Genomic DNA, 19,931 nt, shown 5'->3' with positions numbered 1-19,931 from the left:
AGGAATAAATCTTTCAATATTGAACAATGAAATATAAACCCTAACAACGACTAAGAGCCATGGTAACTCTATCAGGTCTCCTGCTGTTCTTGAGAGAATATTTCCTCGAGTGAATTACCTGTTAGGTTGTGAAAGTTTGATTTTCAAAAAGCTTTTGTGTGATAAGGAAGAAAAGACATATTATAGAATGAGCACAAACACACAAAGCAATCTCATTGGGGGAGGGCCTGTTGTGCAGTGGAAGTCGCGCACCAACCACAACAGGTTTTGCAGGCTTTAGGACAGCTGTAGTTTTCCTGTACGGAACACAGTTTCGTTTGGGATCAGGTCCAGAGTTTGTTCAATCATCAAAACTTCAGACATAGGGTAAAATAACACAATAGTGTTGCAGACCCATAATGACCAAACTCCAAGCTGCTCTGTGCTCTTGGTGGTGCAAGTGAAGTGCAGCAAGCCCCACACACAAATAATGGTGGCACAAACAGCAGTGAGTATGCTTCCATATCTCACATATATCACACGAAGCCATCCTTTCACCGTCATCATCCAGAGCACCACCCCTACAGTTCACTATCCAGTTGTCAGACCCTCCTTCATATTTCAACTCACTGTCCAAATCCAACCTAAAACATGAAGGAATTGAGAGAAGCAATGCGTTGCGAAGATCTCCTGCAGCTACACCTTTCTTGATTAGTGAAACAATATAGTCCACGAAGGCTGAATCTCAGGGTAATGTAATAGGGACACAACTTGACAGATCAAACTCTTCTTCAGATATGATTAAAAGTTGCCTAATAACCTCATTTTCAAGATAAGCCAAGGGAATCATGAAGCACCTTTGATCAATTGTATAGACTACAAAATGACCTATTCCAATGATGGAGGATGAAGACGTACTACAACTGTCTGCATCACTACCATTTCTGGTAGGTGAAATCCTCTTCCTCTGCATGGCTGCAAACTTCTGCCATCTCCTAGCCATTTTGATAAGTTTCTTGGTACTGATCATTGTTTTTTATGAGACTTTTGGAAGCAAGAAAGTAGACTATTTAGAATCTTTTGATGGCTGAATAGATAATGCTTGTACTTGATGATGAAAAATGTCGATGGAAGAAGGTTTATTTATACAAGAGGCTATAGACAGGCTTTCAATTAGAGCTGAAGTTTTTCTACTGAGAGTCGAAGAGAAAGCCATATACTGATGCCTGCTGGCCATGTTGATACGTGGCCTTATAGTTGTGGGTGAAGTTAGTCCGAAAGGATCAAACCAATGCCAATATTTGAAACCATTAAATGACCAATTGCTGGTAAGAAGCAAAAACCTTGTTCTGCGCTCTCTTCTTTGTCATGTAGATAGGTGACCATTAGAGTGTAGATTGATCAAAATATTTAATATAATGGAAGCAGTTTATATGAAGTTCTTCCTTCAGCATTTTGGAGTTACCAAATATCCCTGGAGATAATGGGTATCCATTTATTCAGGCTAATCGGTTCTTAAGGAGGTCTTCAACATATGGAGGTGTTCCAAAAGGGCATTGTGCAGTGTATGTAGGAGAGAGCCAGAAGAAGCGATTTGTGGTGCCAGAATCATACTTGAGCCATCCTTTATTTCAAGACTTGTTAACTCGAGCTGAAGAAGAGTTTGGCTTCGATCATCCAATCAGTGGTCTCACAATACATTGCAAAGAGGACATGTTCGTTGTCTTACTTCCTGCTGTGGAGATCACGAGTATCTGGGAACGGTGTGAAAGCCAAAGCAACCTACATATATCAGTAGCTACTTTCCGCTCAATATGGAGTTTTGAAACACGACTAAAAAAGAAAGTAAAACGAACAAATTGAAACGGAGTGAGTACAAGATTCATCAGCATATGACTTAAATCAGAATCAGCTAAAGTTTTCTGGAAGATCCACAGATATAGGCCATATATACAACATTCATAACTAGATTTTCAATGCTAGCATTTTAACTGTTGTAGTCATCATACAAGTAAGTGAAATGGTTGCGATAAATGAATTGGTGTTAATACAGAAGTGTACTTCACGCTACTTAGTATAAATATTTGTAAATAATTTAAATACAATTACAATATGTATAAATAGTTATAAGTAATCAAAAGAGAAGGAGTGTAACACCAAATTAAAGCTTAACATCAAATGGACAATCTGACAATCATATCAAATAGTTTTAAGAAATTGTATTATTTTGATACGTAGATTTCACACGAGTTATTAGTTGTGAAGATGTCATATAATGTTTGAAGAGAATATATAAAAATTATCAATATCCATTACATTATTATAGCATCACAATAAATTATACTACTTCAAATGAGATGTACATTATGTTCATCCCACAAATATTCGAAAATAAGATGAAATAGAGTAGATTAAAAACAATAAAATAGCTAATGAATTCTAAAACTTTTAAATAACAAAAATTAAAGAGAGAAACAATTCCAGTTTAAAAGAATGGAGGAACTTCCTCAATAACTAACAAAAGCATAAACATATTTACCTCTTTTTTGTTGCATATGTGATGAACAATAACATCCATCAACAATTATACATTAGAATAACTAAGTGTATGCATTAACATAAAGTGACTGTGATGAACAAATAATTACATCCACCAATAATCATTCATCAACAATTATACATCGAAATAACAAAGTGTATGCTTTAATATAAAATGATTTTGAAAACAACTTTTTGGCATGTATAATTATAAGTCAGGAATTATAAAGTCATTTAAAAATTGATGATATACATAATATTTATGAGAATTAGATTGGTTAAAGTTGGGATACGTAACGTTTCTGACTAAAATCTAAATATGTGTGCTATATTAAGATGCCTGGTAATTCAAATGACATTTTGTTGTTTAATGTTTAAGGATATTTCAGTTTTTAAAAGATATAATTTATTGTCTTTTGTATTGTTACGAAACACTTTAACTACCAAACTTCATTTCAGAAGTAATAACTAAATTTATTTCATCAACTCTTTACAGACATACTTAATATTTTAGGCAAAACTTTCACTTGTCTTTAATCAATTTCAAATGGTTTCTTTTTTTATTAACTAAATTGGTTCAAATTATATTATCTTTAAAATGATTCAAATAATTCTTACTTAATCTATTTTTGTTAAAGTCCTAGTTATTTTCATTTATATCAAGTTCTTAAGTTAAATTTTTTCTTAAAAACAAGATTAAAAAAATATGTGTGTCTTTACTTAATTTTTTTCTTAACAAATTTAATCGATTATTGTAAATTATTATTTTTATATTAAATACCTTTTCAAGAGTTAGTCAAAAAAATATTTAAAAAAACTTCAAATGCTTTAAAAATCGCTTGTTAACGGGCACTTCAAATGCTTTAAAAACTTTCTTGAAGTGTAAAAGAGAATCTCGTACCCTTTGGAGTTTTTAAAATTAAGTTTTCTTAATTTCTTTAAAAAATTAAATAGTGGCTCTTTTTTTTCTAATTATTTTTGAGAAAATGCATAAGTACCCCCCCAGCCTATGCCCGAAATCCCAGAGACACACCTAACCTTTACTAAGGTCCTATTACCCCCCCGAACTTATTTTTTTATTAATTATTTACCACTTTTTGGCCTACGTGGCTGAGTCCGTAACTTCACCTATGTTAGGCGCGTGGGTGCAATATTTAGACAACATTGACCAATAAAAATTGGCCATGTGTTAAAATAAACTTTATTGTTGTTTATTGTTCTTCATCTTTAACTAAGTTTTCTTCTTCTTTATTGTTCTTCATCTTTAGAAAGAAAAAAACCTCCATTATCATTATCTTTCAAGTTAAATTGCTCCTTACTTCGAAAAGGTAAAGTAAAATTTTAGTATATTCTTTATATTTACACCTTTTTATTTCGATTGTTAGTTCTGATTTTAAATTTCTTTCACAATTTTTATGTATAAATGTTAGGGTTATGACAAAATCTGAGTTGAATAAGTTGTGTATGGATGAGAATGATTCAATGATCAATGCGGAAGTGCGATGCAAGCATGGAATCTTATTGCAAATGCAGACGTCTTGGTCATATCGCAATCCCGGAAGACGATTTTGGTCTTGTCCTCACTATGAGGCCATGAACTGTAATTTTTTTAGATGGAGAGACAAAGAGAGAGTTGATGAAAGATCTCAGTTTATTCTTCCGAAATTGGTGAATAGGATTAAGGAGTTAGAAGAAAAATATGAGCATGTGAAGATGCAATTGGAACATCTTGATAATTCCAACATTGAACAGTCAAAACAAGAAAAGATTCCTTTGGATGAAGGTGAAAGTCTTCGAAATCGTTATGAAAATCTCAACATCAATTCAAAGGAGAAGGGTCGTAATGTAAAAGAAATGGGTGATTTGAAAGAGAAGAAAATGAAAGGGATGAAAATGAAGAAAAATGATGAAGGCTGTCGTTGTTTTGGGAAATTCCTTTGTTGTTTGATGATTTGTTTTGTTGTTATATTTGTTAGCTTTCTAACCCAAGTTGGTAGGTTGAAGGATCAAATGAAATTGCCATAATTTTTTGTGGTATTGAAACCTTTATTTGCTCTACTGAAATGAAAATTTGAATTTGTTTGTGTTTGAAAATGTCTTAATTCTCTATTTGCCATGATTTGTTTGTGTTTGAAATTGTAAAATGAAGTAAATCAAGAGGTATTAATCACAGTACCTATTCTCCCAACAAAGCTACCCAGAAATAACACAAAACACATTGCATAAGTACCCAAAATTGCAGTACCTATTCTTGCAAATAAAAACAAAGCTTCACATAAATAATACAAGTCACATTGCATAAGTGCCCAGAATTTCATTACTTAAGAGCAAATTTTCAGTGCAAAGTTGATTCTAAAAGTAAACTTAAAAGCAAAATAAAATTTTCACATTGCATAAGTACCCATAATTTTAGTACTATTTCATACATACATATAACGAAAAAAAGGAAATAGTTGTTTTTCCTTCAAACATGAAACAAAATAGTACTTATAGTGGCCACCAAGACAGTACTAAGAAAACACCATTCATATCAACATTATAGTTTCCATGGGTCTCGAGGTTGTGAAGAGGAGGAAGCATTTGGGTTTGAAAGCCTTGATTGATCTCTAATCTGTTGGAGCCTTCTAGTTGTGATTGCTTGATTTCCTTTCCACTTCAATCCACTTGTTGGTTTGAAACCAACATCCCCAGTTACAACATTTGATCTCAAAACTCTTTTTGGTCCAGCTAATATTCTGCTACTTGGCAGTCCAGGCTATAAAATTTTTAGAGAAGTAAGGTTATTAGAGAACATATGTTATCAAGTCATGAGGGTACAAACCTTATGAATGCATCACAATACTTACATTGAAAGTTTTGAAACCATTTTCAGCTTGAAACACACCCATTCAAGTTACTCTTGGCCTTTTAAATTGAGTTGTGTTTCCAACACCCTTTCCTTTCCTGGCAGTAGCAGTTTCCTTTGGTGCAACATTTGTATTCTGGTCTACACCCTGTGTTGTACTACCTTGAGAACATGTAAACCAACTTTCAAGTGGATGAGTAATACCTCTTGCTGCACTTCCCAGTCCCCTACCCCTTCCTCTACCACTCCAGGCTCTTGATGATACTCCGACACCACTTACACTTGCACTTGCTTCATCTGTTGGTGTTCTTGAAGTTGTTGGAGGTGCAGTGGTTCTAGGTGCAGCCCTTGATGCACTTGCACTTGCACTTGCACTTGCACTTGCACATGCACTTGCACTTGCACATGCACTTGCACTTGCACTTGCACTTGCATTTACACTTGCACTTGCACATGCACTTGCACTTGCACTTTTAGGTCTGCCTCTTCTCTTTTTTGCAACAGGCTCACTCTCAATATTTGTTGATTTCTAATTTGCAAAAAAACATTTATTATATTAGTAAGTTGATTAAACTTTAAAAGTAAGTGACAAAATAGTAATGTACCTTTGGTCTTCCCCTTCCCTTTCTTGAGCTTGATGGTTCTTCAACATTTGAAGTAGGGGTAGCTCTATGTTCCCTGGCAATAGAACCAACTTCATCACTCCTTCGTAAATGACAACTTCTTTTGTTGTGACCTTTAACATGGCAAAGACTACATGTCATAGTTAGTCCAGTTTTAGACAGCTTACCAGACACCTTAGTTTCACCAGCCTCTTTCCTTCTCAGCTTTCTAGGCCTGCCTGGCATTTTTGTAATCACTGGTGGAGCAACAAGATTATTTCTTGATTCTGGCCACATTGGCATGTTATTCATAGGTTGTATGAAATGTGAGTAAGTCATCAAGTACCTCTCTTTAGAATAGCATGGATGAATGAAATCATGTGGATCATATTGTCTATGCAACATTGCAGCTAAGGCGTGTGCACATGGTATTCCCTTCAACATCCAAGATCTACAACTACACTCCCTCTTTCTCAAACATACAGTGTGTTGTTTGTATCCATCTAAAACCTCATATCCAGTTACTCCATTAAACTCAATGTTACATGCCATTGACTTATCAATATTTTCTTCTAATACTTTCATTGCCATTGGAGAGAAGTTGGTTATCCAAGAGTTTGGAAATTCACTTAACCTAGCTAACCTAGTCATGACCTTAGTCCTTATCTCTTCAAGCATACTAATAATGGTTTTATGCCTTGCAGACAAAATCCAAGCATTAAAGCTCTCACACATATTATTATCTATTGCATCAGACTTAACTTCACAATTAAAATACACTTTGCACCAATATTCTTTATCATAGTAAATTAGATCATCCACTATACCCGTACCTAGTTTAGACAGCTCTTCCAAATTTTCTCTGAATTCAGCTTCAAAAGTACTTCTAGCACACTTCCAGAACAGTTTCTTCCTTTGCAGCCCTTTCCAATTATGTGACCAATTTGCTAGTATATGTCTAGCACACCTTCTTTCCTCACAAGCTGGCAATAACTCCTTAATAGCTATATCCAGTCCCTACAAGTTACAACAAACATTAAATAATTAAGTTGAAAAAATAGTAAACCAACAGAGAAATAAAAACAAGTTTACCTTTTGCATGTCTGACATAATGGTGAAATTTGTTCCATCTCCTAATCCTAAATCTTCTTGCAACAGAGAAATAAACCAACTCCAACTATTTGTGTTCTCATTTTCAACTACAGCCCAAGCAAGTGGAAGCATTTGATTATTGCCATCTTTGGCCACTGCAATAAGTAATTGACCCCTGCATACCCCCTTCAAGAAACAACCATCCAAACCAATGCATTTTCTAGCTGACATGAATGCCATCTTGAGTGCAGCAAAACAGATGTAAAATGCCTCAAATACTACCCTACCATCTTCATTAGCTTCACCAAGCTTCACCACACAAGTACTCCCAGGATTAGACCTTAACAACTCATCCTTATAATCAAGAATTCTCCCAAACTCCTTAACATGATCACCCATAATTTCATTCAAAATTTTAGCTCTTGCTCTTCTAGCTGTGGTCTTACCAACATGCACATTATACTTCTTCCTGATTAGCTCTTGCAACTTGAACACTCTGATATTTGGTTGTTCAATCACTTTATCTTTAAAAACACTAGCAATGAATTTAGAGTTGCACAAGTAATTTCTAGAAGCCTTTTGACATAAATGTATTGGCATGTAAGTCTTAATAACAAAGTTATTAGTCTTCCTGTCCAAACTTGCATATAACAACCATTTGCAATTTACCTTGCAACATCTCACCCTTACTCTAGTTGGCTCATTCACACACTTTTCTATCTGAACCCTTCTCTGAATTGCATACTTAGTGACTGCCAATCTAAACTCTTTTACACTTTCAAAAACCATACCCAATTGCCACACAATCTTTTTACTGTTGGGATCAAATCTGACACTGTCTGTGGTATGTTTTTTCCTTTTCGTGTTAGGCAGTTTCAGCCTCATTTTTTCACCTTCTTCAAGACAATTATCATCTGTGTCAGTTTCAAAACTACAAGCATCAGAACTTGCATAATATGGTTCATCACCCCCTAGCCTTCCTTCTAAAGTATTTGTATTGATAGCAGTCTCATCAAACCCAAGATCTGCTCCAGCATTACCACATGGTACTTCTTCAGTATCTGCAGGAATTCTCTCCTTTCTTTTCCTCCTCCTCAGAAAGGATCTTTTCTCAGCCCTCAGTTGAATCAGCTCATCATGAACATCACTTCCATACTGATCATCTTCAAGTAGTTCACTATCTTCAGAATCATCACTTTCTTCAGTTGACTCATCAGATCCTTTTACAGAGTAGTCACTATCTTCAGAATCTGATGGATCAGTATATGGAGCTGTTGTGTTTGATGTAGAAGGAATATTTGAGGTAGTATTTAAAGATACATCTACCCCATTAAAAGCAACCTCACCAGATTCCTCTTCAAGCATGTGGACATATACTTCCAAAACAACCCNATTAAAAGCAGCCTCACCTACTTCATTATATTCAATGTTTTCACTAGCCCTATTTTCAGTGGTCCCAACTTTATTAAAAGCTGCACCAGATTCCTCTTCAAGCATGTGGACATATACTTCCAAAACAGCCCCATTTTGCAAACAATTACACATTGCTAAGAGAATATCATCATTGTCAATATCTCCTAAGATGCAACTGTTAGGTGGCCGGATACTAAATTTGCAATTTGGGCTATACCCTAGTTCTTTAATGTAGTCTTTAATCTCAAAATATGATATTGTATCCACATCAACATCAACATATTCACTCACTAATCCACCCACATATCTTGCTTCCTCACTTTCATACAATAAAGCCCCACCATGATACAACTTTAAAGTAATGAATGTAAATCCACTCATACCTATATGCATAAACATTAACAATAATTAAGTACAAGTTACTAATAAACTACAATAATTGATTAAAGAAACACACACACACCCAAACAAATATAAAAACAATTCAAGTTAAAGTCAGTAATTATTGGATTTTTTTTAATGTAACTATAACCCCACACATACAGAACACACATACCCCACAGACACAACACAATACTCGACACAGCTTTGTCTACTTAGAATTAGGTCTGTAACCCCACACAGACACAACACAACACAACACCCAACATATCTTTTTCTTCTTATGATAAGGTTATTTATCTGTAACCCCACACAGACACAACACAAGACCCAACATGAAGTTATTTTACTGTAACCCCACACAGACACAACACAAGACCCAACATGAAGTTGTCTTCTTGTATGTTTAAAAAGAAAATAGAACTCACACAAATATAATACCACCCAACCAAAAAATACTTTAGAATATACCATAGCAACATATGTGACAATATGAATATATGAATAACAAGTTACATACGAAGTTTGATATCTAACAGTACCATAACATAAACCCTAAAAAATAAGCATGAAGTTCCATTTCACTCAAAGATCGAAACCAATATTTAACAACATATCATGAACCCTACGAAATCTAAGTATAACAACAACAAAAAAACAAAATAGAATCAAGAAAAAACTAACCTTTGAACTCAATCACGATTCTTGATGACTTAGAAGAATGAAATCGACCCACATCCACACATGCACGACTGAAATCGAACACTAAGTACTAAAATCCAACATAGAAAATCAATTATGAGTCTGTAATCGAATTTCTGAAATTAATTTTTTGAAGATAATGTTCTTTCCCTTGTTCCTTTCTCTTCCTTTTTGGTAGAGTTAATTGAAAGTGATAGTTTTACTTTTTAGAAAGTTGAAAAAGTGATAGCTTTTTTGAATTTTTGGGAAGTGTAAAAGTTATTTTGAACTGATAGCTTATACTTTTTACAAAGTTGAAAAAGTGGGGCCCAGCGCGTGTTGAACAAAACTTTCAACGTATCTGATTTATATTGCCACGTAGGCCAAAAAGTGGTAAATAATTAATAAAAAAATAAGTTCGGGGGGGGTAATAGGACCTTAGTAAAGGTTAGGTGTGTCTCTGGGATTTCGGGCATAGGCTGGGGGGGTACTTATGCATTTTCCCTTAGTTTTAAACTATAATTGTTGTCTTGCCCNTCTATGGGATTTCGGGCATAGGCTGGGGGGTACTTATGCATTTTCCCATTATTTTTTCTCAAATTGTTTTATACTTAGAAGTTAGAACATTTCAAATAGTGATTTTCTAAAGATAGTAAAATTACGGGAACGTCCATATAAGGAGATCAAATTCCTATTCATCTACGGATGTGGGACTTCTTAACACTCCCCGCACGCCCAAACTTGCGTGAACACTTCTAAATGGGGGCCCAACATCGGTGAACAAAAAATTGGGATGAACCGGACTCTAATACTATGTAAAATACATAGCCAATGAATCAATTTCCTTGTTTTATTATTCCAAGAATAAAAACTATTTGTAGGTGTACAAGTAAATCTATCTAAGAAAAAAAAATAAAAAAATCCCTAAAGATTTTTACGCTATGAATATTATGAGTGGATATGTGTATGTACAATTTGTAACAAATGTCTCTTGTGTCTGGGCAAATGTTGCTTCATGACTTGATGGTTATGCACTTTAGCAGATGGAATTTTGCTAATTTTTTCCTGAAGGAGAATACGAAGCACCAGCAAGGCTTCCCTTTGATCTTAACAGTGTCAAACAATTTTACCTACATATGAACTCTCATTATATCTCTTTGGTTGATAAGAAGTTTTCCATACTTGGAATATCTCAAAATTGATGTTAGTAGTGCTGATTCTTCCTTCGCTTCGCTTCACTTCGCCTCTTTCTTATTAAGTGGTTGTTTTTAATTTGTACTTGTTAAATCTTCAATATTAATCTGAGAAATGTCTTCTTACTATCTTTCCAAGGTTTTCCATGAAGATGAAGATAGTGGTACTGAAGAATCCGATAAACTCAAACGTCTGTCAGGTGTGACATTTAATCACCTCAGGGAAATTAAGCTAGTTGCCTTTGCTGGAAGAACATCTTATCAAGATTTTGTTAGACAATTCCCCGGTGTTGGAGAGAATGTTAATTGATACACAAGATTAAAAATATTCGTTGAGGTATCAAATTGTTCGTGTGCATCACCTAAAGCAGAAGTTGTCTACGTGGATTGAATGAGATCAAGTTCTTTGGCTTGGAGTTAAAATCGTAAAGAGAGAAACAAACATCAATATAGCAGTATATGACTGCTGTGTTTTGCCTTGTCCCTAACGTCTTGTTCCAGAACATGAGCATTGCTAAATGGATGTTTTGATTAGTTTGTTTTGCAACAACATTGGCATTACATGTTTAAGGATTTTTTACATTTTCTGTATGATTGAGTTGTCGTATTTTTGTAACCCCTCCCACCTTTTGCTCTCGAATTCACAATCTTAGGGGTTGGAGGTGGAGGATGTTTATCATCCGAGCAACCTCTCTTGTCAATGTGATTTGCACATGAATTGACACCGGTGGTATATTTAGCCCATTGTGTGTGACTTACACATAAATCCCTTAAGTTTCATCTATAACCAACCTCCTATATCTCCATACTGGGAGCATCCGTGTATTTCCTCTTCGTATTTTTGAATGAACTCAACCTCATTTTCTGCATTTTGTTCTCCATCGAGGCTTCAAATGGTAAATGTTGCTGTCGGTTAATTCTTTAATGTAATCCAAATTGCTACGTGATTTTTCCCATCTATCCTAGTGTTGGTGTAATAACTTTTTGCTTGTGGAAGGTGACAGATATCCTGCTATATACTTTTATATTTGGTAGTCCGAATTGCACGAATACACTTTAAAATAATTAAAAACACTTATGTGGCTAGAACTGAATTATGAGCCTGAATTGCCTAGGTTAAAAAAAGAAGAGCTAATTTTGAGGTTTTCGTTTACCCCAGCTAGAACTGAAGCATTTCACAGAACTCAGAAGTAGGGGCATAAGGTGTTTGACAAAAGTCCAAAGAGAAAAAAGGCAGATTCCATCATCAACAATCTTCTTCCTTGGTTAGCTTCAATTCTTTCTTCCGTTATTTTTTGGTTATTTCTCTGTGTTTTTATCATTTTCTTTCCCTTTTGGATGAACTTACAGTCTCTGAGACCAAGTGTATACATCTATATATCTTCTTCTGTTTCAAGATTCTGTCTTTAGTTGTTGGTTTCCTTTTTGGGTGTCTCTATGAGTTCATTAAATCAATAAAAGTTACATAAAAAAGTGTTCTTTGAAGGTTCAGATTCCAGCTGAGTCAATAAAATTAGGTATGATGGGAAATGTTCAGCTTTCATTGTGTTTTTCACTCAGGGTCCGTCTCTGGAATACTTTTGGTATTGATGGGGTTGCTTTAAGTATATGAAAATCTTGAAATCCATTGTGATAGATTGTTTTTACTGTGTTGTCTGACTTGATAGTTCTACTAACGTTGGCATATTGTTAGTAATGGTTGGTGGGGGTGGGGGGTAATCTTTCATATGACAGAGGATATGCTTGTTGGAATTGATGTTTAGGCAGTTCTTTGTTTTTGTTGTTGTTGTTGACAAGGGAAATTGCTGTTGTTATCCTTTGGATGTGCACAGGATAAACCCCACTCCTATGCGATAGCCTGCAAACCGCACAAGAGAGGTAAACCACATTAGGCAAGCAAAGGATTTCGAACTTGTGACCTCCATTATGGAAGTCCCAAGCCTAACCATCTGACCCAATCCGACAGGTAGATGTTTTGGCAGTTCTTTATTAGTGGGATTTGCCAATCTTTTCTTGGAAGTTCTGTATTAGCGGGCAGGTCATGTCAGTAGACTTGGAAGAATAGAACACAGACCTAAGGCAATAGAAGAAATGAAAAATTCGATAATATTCAATGAAAGTGGCACTCTAAAAATTGAAATAAGATTGTCTCTTCGGAACAATTTGAACATTCTTTATATAGGGTCCAAATCACTCTTTTGGTAATCAAATACAACAACAACACACCCTGTGTAATCCCACAAGTGGGGTCTGTGGAGGGGGTAGTGTGTACGCAGACTTTACCCCTTAGCTTGGGAGGTGGAGAGGTTGTTTCCGATAAATCCTTGGCTCACGTCTTTTGGTAATCATATAGATTGATAAACATAAAAAAGTGATGCAGACAGGAACCTGAAACAAAAATGCATGTTTATTAATTTGAGACAGAGTGTGTGTCAATTGGTGATAGTTATTTTTATTTTTACCTCTTAAAATGACGAGCTTTTCACTTATTTATATCCTTATTTTTATTTTATTGAAATGGTAACTATTATTGATATAGTACAAAGATTGTACCTGAATCCTATAGAACAGCTGCCACACTAATAGGTGGTTGATAGTCTTTATGCTTCCATCACATCTAACATTTGTTGCAGAACCGTTTGCCTCTCCTTTTGCAAATTATCTTGTGAATAAGACATGCTCCTTTGGACACCAACCACATAAAACACACAACCTTGTAGAAGAATTGGAACTTACAAATAGTATCCATCTGAGAAGGACGGGCAGAACAGTTACGGACGCATAATGGCATTTGGCAACAATCAGGAGAAAAGGCAAATCACCTTTTTAGATATTCAATCATGAAGGATCTTAAGTCTTTTTAAGCTTAAAATGTGTTTCAGTATCATTATTTTTGTTTTAAATTGTTTCTTTCCTTTCCGGGTGAATTAAAGTCTATTAGGCAGGTTCTATCATCTATTTGTACCCATTTTTAGATGTTGGTTTCCTTGGTATGTGCTTAAGTTTAGTAATTGCGGTTGCTGTATTCTGCAGCTCTGGTTCAACTTTCTTAGTGATGTTGAATGACATGATTGTTCAGTTTCCACTGTGTTTATATTTGCCAGGCAAGTTAAAGGTTCTTCAAATTGTGGGAATTTCTTAGTTTGGTGATTGGAAATCTAGTAGTGTATTTGATGTCAAATCCAATTCACATCTTCTAAGCAGATTTTAAGAGCAAAAATTACCAAATACTGGACAATTTTTTCTCCTTATCGTGTAGCTATAGATGTCCACTGAGAATCTTATTAGCGGCAAACGACTATGTGATTCTCGTATGTGCTCTTTTGATTTTTCCCTTTCCAATAATGAATCTGTATAATCCCCTGGATTCATGAAGTATTTATGGAAGGTATTCTTGCTTTAAAGACTGCAATTCATTGATTTTAAGAGGAGTTGGATGATTATTGTCTGTGTGCTACGTGCAGATAATTTGGATATTACTTACCTTTGTTCTTGTTTATTTTCTGCAGATTCCCATTGGCATTGTATGATGCCACCTGAGAGAAAAAAGAATGGTTGTCAAAGGTTACTTATTGATCGACTTAGCAACCTTCCAGAGAATGTTATCAATTCCATCCTGATGCGTTTGCCTTTGCAAGATGCTGTAATGACTAGCATCTTATCGAAGAAATGGAGGTATAAATTGTGCAGACTTCCACAGTTGACACTTGATGATGACCTTTGGGAGGAGACGCATGCCTTACTATCCCCTTCTATTAAGTTTACAAAAATTATTTACCAGATTTTGACCCTTCATTCATGACCACTTACTAAGTTTACCCTCTCCATTTCTGCACTGAGAAAGTATCTTAAGATTAACAGTTTGATATATTTCCTCTCGAGGAATGACATTCTGGATCTTGTTCTTAAATTTTCGTAGTGGAACCGATACAGATTGCCGCCTTCATTTTTCACATGTTCTCAGTTGGGGCATTTGACTCTCCAAAATTGTGTCCTGAACCTTTGTGATGTGACTATTTCTTCCAAATTACTAGAAAGTTTAATCTCTTATAGCCCCTTGCTAGAGAAGTTGCTGTTGAAAATCCCAGATACTTCAGACCACCTTCAAATTAACGCTCCTAATTTGATATCCTTCGACTTCACAGGCTGCATAAAATATATTTCTTTAAGGAGTGTTCCTCCTCTTTCTAAACTTTCTCTTCCGCGTCAAAAATCTATTGAGGAATCAGAAAAATGTGATTTTTACAAAAAAATTCAGTTACTTTTTGGTTATTTCTCTGTGTTTTTATCATTTTCTTTCCCTTTTGGATGAACCTACAGTCTCTGAAACTAAGTGTATATATCTATCTATCTTCTTCTGTTTCAAGATTCTGTTTTTAGTTGTTGGTTTCCTTTTTGGGTGTCTGTATGTGTTCATTACATCAATAAAAGTTACATAAAAAAGTGTTCTTTGAAGGTTCAGATTCCAGCTGAGTCAATAAAATTAGGTATGATGGGAAATGTTCAGCTTTCATTGTGTTTTTTACTCACGGTCTGTCTCTGGAATACTTTTGGTATTGATGGGGTAGCTTTAAGTATGTGAAAAACTTGTAATCCATAGTGATAGATTGTTCTTACTGTGTTGTCTGACTTGATAGTTCTACTAATGTTGGGTTATTGTTAGTAATGGTTGGTGGGGGTGGTGGGTGGTGGGTGGGGGTAATCTTTCATATGACAGAGGATATGCTTGTTGGAATTGATGTTTAGGCAGTTCTTTATTTTTGTTGTTGTTGACAAGGGAAATTGCTGCTGTTATCCTTTGGATGTGCACAGGGTAAACCCCACTCCTATGCAATAGCCGGCAAACTGCACAAGAGAGGTAAACCACATTAGCCAAGCCATGCCCAACGAGTTCGACCCAAAAGAAAACCCCCTTGCTGTCGCAAGCAAAGGATTTCGAACTTGTGACCTCCATTATGGAAGTCCCAAGCCAAACCATCTGACCCAACCCGAAGGGTAGATGTTTAGGCACTTCTTTATTAGTGGGACTTGCCAGTCTTCTCTTGGAAGTTCTGTATTAGCGGGATATGCCAATCTTCTCTTGGAAGTTCTGTATTAGCGGGCAGGTCATGTCAGTAGACTTGGAAGAATAGAACACAGACCCAAGGCAATAGTACAAATGAAAATTTTGATAATATTCAATGGAAGTGGCACTCTAAGAATTGAAATAAGGTTGGCTGTTTGGAACAATTTAAGCATTCTTTATATAGGGTCCAAATCACTCTTTTGGTAATCAAATACAGCAGAAACACACCCTATGTAATCCCACAAGTGGGGTCTGTGGAGGGGTAGTGTGTACGCAGACTTTACCCCCTTAGTTTGGGAGGTGGAGAGGTTGTTTCCGATAAATCATCAGCTCACGTTTTTTGTTAATCATATAGATTGATAAACATAAAGAAGTGATGGCAGTCAGGAACCTGAAACAAAACTGCATGTGTATTAGGTGGTGATAGTTATTTTTATTTTTACCACTTAAAATAATGAGCTTTTCACTTATTTATATCCTTATTTTTTATTTTATTGAAATGGTAAGTATTATTGATATAGTACAAAGATTGTGCCTGAATCCTATAGAACAGCTGCCACACTAATATGTGCTCTCTTGATTTTTCCCTTTCCAATAACAGATCTGTATAATCCCCTGGATTCATGAAGTATTTATGGAAGGTATTCTTGCTTTAAAGACTACAATTCATTGATTTTACGAGTAGTTGGATGATTATTTTCTGTGTGCTACATGCAGATAATTTGGAGATTACTTACCTTTGTGGTCTTGTTTATTTTCTGCAGATTCCCATTGGCATTGTATGATGCCACCTGAGAGAAGAGAGAGTGGTCGTCAAAGGTTACCTATTGATCGACTTAGCAACCTTCCAAAGAATGTTATCAATTCCATCCTGATGCGTTTGCCTTTGGAAGATGCTGTAATGACAAACATATTATCGAAGAAATGGTGCAGACTTCCACAGTTGACACTTGATGATGACCTTTGGCAGGAGACACGTGCCTTACTATCTCCTTCAATTAAGTTTACAAAAATTATGTACCAGATTTTGACCCTTCATTCAGGACCACTTACTAAGTTTACCCTCTCCATTTCTGCACTGAGAAAGTATCTTAAGATTTACAGTTTGATATATTTCCTCTCTAGGAATGACATTCAGGGTCTTGTTCTTAAATTTTCGGAGTGGAACCGATACAGATTGCCGCCTTCATTTTTCACGTGTTCTCAGTTGAGGCATTTGACTCTCCAAAATTGTGTAATATGCCCTCCACCAGCCTTTAAAGGATTTGATATGTTAAATAGCCTGAACCTTTTTGATGTGACTATTTCTTCCAAATTACTAGAAAGTTTAATCTCTTATATCCCCTTGCTAGAGAAGTTGGTGTTGAAAATCAGATACTTCAGACCACCTTCAAATTAACGCTCCCAATTTGAGATCCTTCGACTTCACAGGCTGCATAAAATATATTTCTTTAAGGAGTGTTCCTCTTCTTTCTAAACTTTGTCTTCCGTGTCAAAAATCTATTGAGGAATCAGAAAAATGTGATTTTGACAAATTTTTTCAGTTACTTTCTGCTCTTGAGCATCTCTACTTGGCAAATGGAAGTGACCAGGTAAATGTTGCTTCACACCTTTACTGTAATGTGTTTCCATAGAAGTACCATCCTTTGGAATTTGAGTCATCCTGATTTTTCACTTTCTTTGTAGTTCTTGGTTACAGGTGCAGCTGAAGTCCCAAGAAGACTTTCCTCTCCTCTTAACTATCTTAAACGTTTTAACATAACTCTGTGTGGATTAGCTGATTTTTCCATTGCTCTTTGCTTGATACGAAGCTCCCCATTCATACAAGATATTGAAATGGAGGTTAGTAGTGATGCTTATATTTTCTTTTATCTTCTGTATGTGTTATTCACATGTAGTGATGACTTCATTAATTTCACACTCATTAGATCTTCAATCTTCTCTATCTTTCTTAGGTATATTGCTTGAGGCCTCTAATGAAGTTGATGAAGTTCTCGCAAGTTTCTCATATGTGACATTGAATCACCTTAGGACAGTTCAGCTTAAAGGAGTAGAAGGCCTAAAGCTCGAATTGCAGCTTATCAAGCTTCTATTGACCAAATCTCCGATGCTGGTGTGAATGCTAATTGATCCATCGAGTGGTGATAACTATGATGCAAGAAGAGACAAGATACTAGCAGCAACAACAATTCAGCGGGCATCAAGTAAAGCTAATGTGGTTGTATCTGATGAGTATGAATATTATCGAGACACGACTCCTTAGTATCTGCTTGTTTTTTGCCTGATCGATAGAGAGAGTTGAAATTCGGCTTTCTTGTTTGTAATCATTACAGTGCTAAGGGTTTACATTTCATTCCTTTTCTTGAATGATCCATGAAATGAAACCTGGATATGAACCTACACTATGGTTGTTTATTTTCAAAGAACTATGATTTCTTGTGGCTTCTGTTTGGTAATTACCATAATCATTGTTATGTTTCTTTTCTCAATCATAGAGATGTCTGAATGACTAAAAAGTTCAACAGTGTCCTTTTATAAGGCCGCTCGTTATATTTTGTATCCCACAAAGGTAGGGGTTAGGTTTGTATACATATTATCCTCTCCGAACCTTGAGAGTACATGTATGTTGTTGTTTCATATACATTTGTATATAGTTGCTTGAGTTACAAGTGAAAGAATAAATCTAGTGGGGAAAAAAGAAGTAAAAGTGAAATGATTAGAGAACTTTTGAGGTTTGTTGAGGTGAGGTGAGGTGACGTGATTAGGTGATGCAACTTCAACTCACTAAGAACATGATCCTTGATAGGAGGGTGCAAAGATCGAGGATTATGGTAGAAGGTTAGATAGTAATAGGGTGTCTCATATTCCATTCACCAGGTTCAATATTATGGTTTTCTTTCCCTTATTTTTAGATTTATATTTTTGCATATTGTTTCACTTTGATAGCTAATTATTTGGTAGTTGTTTTTGTTTGTTGCTATGGTCTCTTTTTTCACTATTTGTTTAGTCAAAGATTTTTCAAAAATAGTCTCTCTCTTTTCAAAGGTAGAGGTAATGTCAAAGATAGGAAGTGAAGGGCAGTGAGGGAGTAGTTTAGAGAGTAGATGTCTAACATTTTTATAATTTTAAATTCAAAATTCAAATTCAAAAAGGGCCTAAAATGCCCTTAAACTATGAGATTCGGTACAATATAACCCTCCATCCACCTAATGAGTGTGATCCGTTAGACATAACGGTATTATTGAGCCGAAAGGTGGATGTCGGGGGTATTTTAGGGCCAATAGAAGGATGGAGGATAATTTTGTACGAATTCAAATACTTGAGGGGAATTTTAGGGAAATAAATAAGCATTGAAAACTATAAACTAACTAAAAATATATTAACAAAGTAAATTATAAATAATATATATATATATATATATATTATGTCGGTTTGGTTTGAATTCGGTTTGACTTTTTTTCTTTTAATATCAAACCTAACCAAGAGTGGTCGTTTTTTTTTTTCAACCGCCAAACCAACCAAATCAAACCAAAAAGTAGTTTTTTTTTCGGTTTGATTTGGTTCGTCGGTTCGGTTTGACTTGTACACCCCTATGCGTAAGAATACTAACTTTGCTATCTGAAATATGTGAATGGTGGAAACTTGTAATTTAAAAGAACTATGTTTTTTAATGATGAAAACTCGTAATTTTAAATGATTAAGATCGTAACAATGATATTATAAAATACATCTTCCATTTGTTCTTTAATAAAAAAATTCATATCTTATCTTTTGTTATAAGTTCACTAGTTTTCCAATCATATAAAAAGAAATTGAAAGAAAAATTACCGATTACGTGTCTTTCAGTGGGGCGCGGGTACTATATATACCCCTCCGTTTCAAATGCCAACACACCAAAATAATCACAAAAAAAAAAAAGGCGAGAATATTCAACAAGAAGTTTACCCAATCTTTTCAAAAAAAGAAGTGAAAGAATCAGCAGCAATGAAGATCTACAATAACAATTTTGTAATGGTATGATTTTTTATTAACTTTGTTGTTTTATGAGTTATTAAAAGTGAGTCTTTAATTTGTAAATGTATAAATGATGAATAAAAAGTGAGTCTTTAATTTGAATATGAATGATTGATGAATAAAAAGTG

At 35.1% G+C, this 19,931-nt stretch overlaps 2 protein-coding genes and 2 pseudogenes across 2 annotated transcripts; 2 read left to right on the top strand and 2 right to left on the bottom strand.

Annotated features, from left to right (window-relative positions):
• Window positions 1–3,606: 3,606 nt before the first annotated feature.
• LOC125844941 (uncharacterized) lies at window positions 3,607–4,560 on the top strand. The gene has a single exon (XM_049524307.1). It carries the CDS (start codon window positions 3,952–3,954, stop codon window positions 4,540–4,542), a length of 591 nt encoding a protein of 196 aa, XP_049380264.1. The 5' UTR covers window positions 3,607–3,951; the 3' UTR covers window positions 4,543–4,560.
• A 372-nt stretch (window positions 4,561–4,932) lies between these two features.
• Window positions 4,933–6,210, bottom strand: LOC125846104 (uncharacterized; annotated as a pseudogene).
• A 92-nt stretch (window positions 6,211–6,302) lies between these two features.
• On the bottom strand, window positions 6,303–7,511 carry LOC125846103 (uncharacterized). The gene is made up of 3 exons (XM_049525554.1): window positions 7,057–7,511; window positions 6,448–6,981; window positions 6,303–6,314 (listed from the first exon to the last, which is right to left on the bottom strand). Exons 1-3 carry the CDS (start codon window positions 7,453–7,455, stop codon window positions 6,303–6,305), a joined length of 945 nt encoding a protein of 314 aa, XP_049381511.1. The 5' UTR covers window positions 7,456–7,511.
• A 4,358-nt stretch (window positions 7,512–11,869) lies between these two features.
• LOC125846102 (F-box/FBD/LRR-repeat protein At1g13570-like) lies at window positions 11,870–17,804 on the top strand (annotated as a pseudogene).
• The last annotated feature ends 2,127 nt before the right edge of the window (window positions 17,805–19,931 follow it).

The sequence above is a fragment of the Solanum stenotomum genome, chromosome 11 (genome assembly GCF_019186545.1).
Source record: "Solanum stenotomum isolate F172 chromosome 11, ASM1918654v1, whole genome shotgun sequence".
Taxonomy (NCBI): domain Eukaryota; kingdom Viridiplantae; phylum Streptophyta; class Magnoliopsida; order Solanales; family Solanaceae; genus Solanum; species Solanum stenotomum.
The sequence above is the reverse complement of the archived record's forward strand: the minus strand, read 5'-3'. Positions and strand labels throughout refer to the sequence as shown.